Below are 4,290 nucleotides of genomic sequence, written 5' to 3'. Positions count from 1 at the left end.
ATCGATCGATCCTGAGGCAATCAATCGATCGATCCGAGACAATCAATCAATCAATCAATCAATCAATCAATCAATCCTGAGGCAATCAATCGATCAATCCTGAGGCAATCAATCGATCGATCCTGAGGCAATCAATCAATCAATCAATCGATCCTGAGGCAATCAATCAATCAATCGATCCTGAGGGAATCGATTGATCCTGAGGCAATGAATCAATCGATCCTGGGGAAATCAATCGATCAGTCCTGAGGTAATCAATTGATCAATCCTGAGGCAATCAATCAATCAATCAATCCTGAGGAAATCAATCAATCAATCAATCAATCAATTCTGAGGCAATCAATCAATTGATCTTGAAGCAATCGATCGATCCAGAGGCAATCAATCAATCAATCTGAGGTAATCAATCAATCAATCAATCGATTCTGAGGCAATCAATCAATCGATCCTGAGGAAATCAATCAATTGATCCCGAGGCAATCAATCAATCAATCAATCAATCAATCAATCAATCGATCCTGATGCGATCAACCCTTGCGCTGTCTTTGCCTCGAGGGGCGGGGTCGGGTGATCTCCATGAGTCCTTCCTGAGCCCGAGGACCCCGAATTTCCCCATTTTTGGGGTCCCCACCTGCTCGTTGATATTCTGGTGGTTCAGGGGTCCCGAATTTCCCCAAATTTCCCCAAATTTCCCTGAATTTCCCCAAATTTCCCCGTTTTTGGGGTACCCACCTGCTCGTTGATGATCCGGTTGTTCAGGGACTACGAATTTTCCCAGTTTTCCCAAATTTCCCCAAATTCCCCACCTTCTCGTTGATGTCCCATTGGTTCAGGGGTGTCTACAATCCCAAATTTCCCCAATTCTCCCCAAATTTCCCCAAATTTCCCTGAATTTCCCCAAATTTCCCCGAATTTCCCCATTTTTGGGGTCCCCACCTGCCGGTTGATGTTCCGCTGGTTCAGGGGTGTCCACAATCCCAAATTTCCCCAAATTTCCTCAAATTTCCTCAAATTTCCCCAAATTTCCACGTTTCTGGGATCCCCACCTGTTGGTTGATGTTCCGGTGGTTCAGGGGCCCCAGATTTCCCGAATTTCCCCAAATTTCCCCGAATTTTCCCAGATTTCCCCACCTGTCTGTTGATGTCCCGTTGGTTCAGGGATGTCCACAATCTCAAATTTCCCAAATTTCCCCAAATTTCTCCGAATTTCCCCAAATTTCCCCGAATTTCCCTGAATTTCCCTGAATTTCCCCGGATTTTCCCAAATTTCCCCGGATTTCCCCAAATTTCCCCAAATTTCCCGAAATTTCCCCAAATTTCTCCAAATTTCCCCAAATTTCCCCAGATTTCCCACCTTCTCATTGATGTTCTGGTGGTTCGGGGGTCCCAAATTACCCAAATTTCCCCAAATTTCCCCAAATTCCCCAAATTTTCCCAAATTTCCCCGTTTTTCCCCATTTGTGTGTCCCCACCTGCTCATTGATGTCCCGTTGGTTCCGGGGTGTCCACAATCCCAAATTTCCCCGTTTTTCCCCATTTTTGGGGTCCCCACCTGTCTGTTGATGTCCCGTTGGTTCTGGGGTGTTCACCACCCCGAATTTTCCCGAACTTCCCCAAATTTTCTCAAATTTCCCCAAATTTCCCCATTTTTTGTGTCCCCACCAGCTCGTTGATGTCCCGCTGGTTCCGGGGTGTCCACAATCCTAAATTTCCCCAAATTTCCCCAAATTTCCCCAAATTTCCCCAAATTTCCCACCTTCTTGTTGATGTTCCGCTGGTTCTGGGGTGTCCACGATCCCAAATTTTCCCGAATTTCCCTGAATTTCCCGAATTTCCCCGTTTTTGGGGTCCCCTCCTGCCGGTTGATTTTCCTATGGTTCAGAGACCCCAAATTTCCCCAAATTTCCCAAATTTCCCCGAATTCCCCACCTGTCTGTTGATGCCCCTCTGGTTCAGGGTGTCCACAATCCCAAATTTCCCCTAATTTCCCCATTTTTCCCCATTTTTTGGGATCCCCACCTTCTCATTGATGTCCCGTTGGTTCCAGGGTGTCCACAATCCCAAATTTCCCCAAATTTCCCCATTTTTGGGTTCCCCACCTGCTCATTGATGTTCCTCTGGTTCAGGGGTGTCCACAATCGCAAATTTCCCAAATTTCCCCAAATTTCTCAAATTTCCCCACCTGCTCATTGATGTTCTGGTGGTTCAGGGGTCCCAAAGTTCCCTGAATTTCCCGAATTTCCCCATTTTTGGGTTCCCCACCTGCTTGTTGATGTTCCAGTAGTTCAGAGACTCCGAATTTTTCCAAATTTCCCCAAATTTTCCCAATTTTCCCCGAATTTCCCTGTTTTTGGGATCCCCACCTTCTCATTGATGTTCCACTGGTTCAGGGGTCCCGAATTTTCCCCGAATTTCCCCAGATTTCCCCAAATTTCCAGAATTTTCCTGAATTTCCCCATTTTTGGGGTACCCACCATGGTTCGGTGGTTCAGGGACCCCAAATTTCCCAAAATTTCTCAGAATTTTCCCCGCTTTTGGGGTCCCCACCTTCTCGTTGATGCTCCGCTGGTTCAGGGGTGTCCACAATCCCAAATTTTCCCAAATTTTCCCAAATTTCCCCAAATTTTCCCCAAATTTCCCCAAATTTTCCCAAATTCCCCACCTGTCTGTTGATGTCCGGTTGGTTCCGGGGTGTCCACAATCCCAAATTTGCCAAATTTCCCCCAAATTTCCCCGAATTTCCCCAAATTTCCCCGAATTTCCCCATTTTTTCCCCATTTTTGTGTCCCCACCTGTCTGTTGATGCTCCTCTGGTTCCGGGGTGTCCATTACCCCAAATTTCCCCAAATTTCCCCAAATATTCCCAAATTTCCCCAAATTTCCCCATTTTTTCCTAAATTCCCCACCTTCTCGTTGATGCTCCTCTGGTTCAGGGGTGTTCACAATCCCAAATTTTCCTGAATTTTCCCGAATTTCCCCATTTTTGGGGTCCCCACATGCTCATTGATGTCCCTCTGGTTCCGGGGTGTCCACAATCCCAAATTTCCCCAAATTTCCCCATTTTTTGGGATCTCTACCTGTCTGTTGGTGCTCATCTGGTTCAGGGGTGTCCGCAATCCCGAATTTTCTCCAAATTTCCCCGAATTCCCCCAAATTTCCCAAATTCCCCACCTGTCTGTTGATGTCCCGTTGGTTCCGGGGTGTCCACAATCCCGAATTTCCCCAAATTTTCCCAATTTCCCCAAATTTCCCAAATTTGCCACCTGTCTGTTGATGTCCCTCTGGTTCCGGGGTGTCCACAATCCCAAATTTCCCCTTTTTTTCCCCATTTTTGGGTTCCCCACCTGCTCATTGATGTCCCGCTGGTTCAGGGGTCCCAAATTTCCCATATTTCCCCAAATTTCCCCAAATTTCCCCATTTTTTGGGATCTCCACCTGTCTGTTGATGCTCCGTTGGTTCCGGGGTGTCCAGAATCCCGAATTTCACCAAATTTCCCAAATTTCCCCAAATTTCCCCATTTTTCTGTCCCCACCTGTCTGTTGATGTCCCGCTGGTTCCGGGGTGTCCAGAACCCCAAATTCCACCAAATTTCCCCAATTTTCCCCAAATTTCCCGATTTTCCCAAATTTCCCTACCTGCTGGTTGATGTTCCATTGGTTCAGGGGTCCCGAATTTCCCCAAACTTCCCCGAATTTCCCCAAATTTCCCCCCAATTTCCCCAAATTTCCCAAATTTTCCCAAATTTCCCCGAATTTCCCTGAATTTCCCCACCTTCTTGTTGATGTTCCGGTGGTTCTGGGGTGTCCATTACCCCAAATTTTCCTGAATTTCCCCAAATTTCCCAAATTTTCCCAAATTTCCCGAATACCCCACCTGTCTGTTGATGTCCCGCTGTTTCCGGGGTGTCCACCACCCCGAATTTTCCCGAATTTCCCAAATTTTCCCAAATTTCCCACCTCTCTGTTGATGCTCCGCTGGTTCAGGGGTGTCCATTACCCCAAATTTTCCTGAATTTTCCCAAATTTCCCAAATTTCCCCAATTTTCCCAAATTTCCCCACCTGTCTGTTGATGTCCCGCTGGTTCAGGGGTGTCCACGTGCTCAGCCTCACCCTCAGCGCGGATCCCTCGGGATTTTTGGGGGGCGCGAACGCCATCGACACCGAAGGGGCGGATCCTCCACAAAACTACAAAATAAAGCAAAAATGGGTTTTATTCTGATGCTGTTTTTTTTATTTTAATGGAGAAAAAAAATTAAAATTATTTGAGTAATTAATAAATAAATAAAATA

At 46.4% G+C, this 4,290-nt stretch overlaps 1 protein-coding gene across 1 annotated transcript in view; it reads right to left on the bottom strand.

Moving 5' to 3' along the window:
* LOC130587035 (F-box only protein 16-like) overlaps positions 1–4,182 on the bottom strand; it is a 22,232-nt gene extending 18,050 nt beyond the window's left edge. The window contains exon 1 of the mRNA XM_057387992.1: positions 4,061–4,182. Coding sequence (XP_057243975.1) covers positions 4,061–4,156 — 96 coding nt within the window. The 5' untranslated portion in view covers positions 4,157–4,182. The remainder of the gene's footprint in view (positions 1–4,060) is intronic.
* Positions 4,183–4,290: the final 108 nt, after the last annotated feature.

This window comes from Malurus melanocephalus, unplaced genomic scaffold (genome assembly GCF_030028575.1).
Source record: "Malurus melanocephalus ecotype Western Australia unplaced genomic scaffold, MMel_1.1 scaffold_1475, whole genome shotgun sequence".
Classification (NCBI taxonomy): domain Eukaryota; kingdom Metazoa; phylum Chordata; class Aves; order Passeriformes; family Maluridae; genus Malurus; species Malurus melanocephalus.
This window is presented reverse-complemented; position numbering and strand designations above follow the sequence as displayed.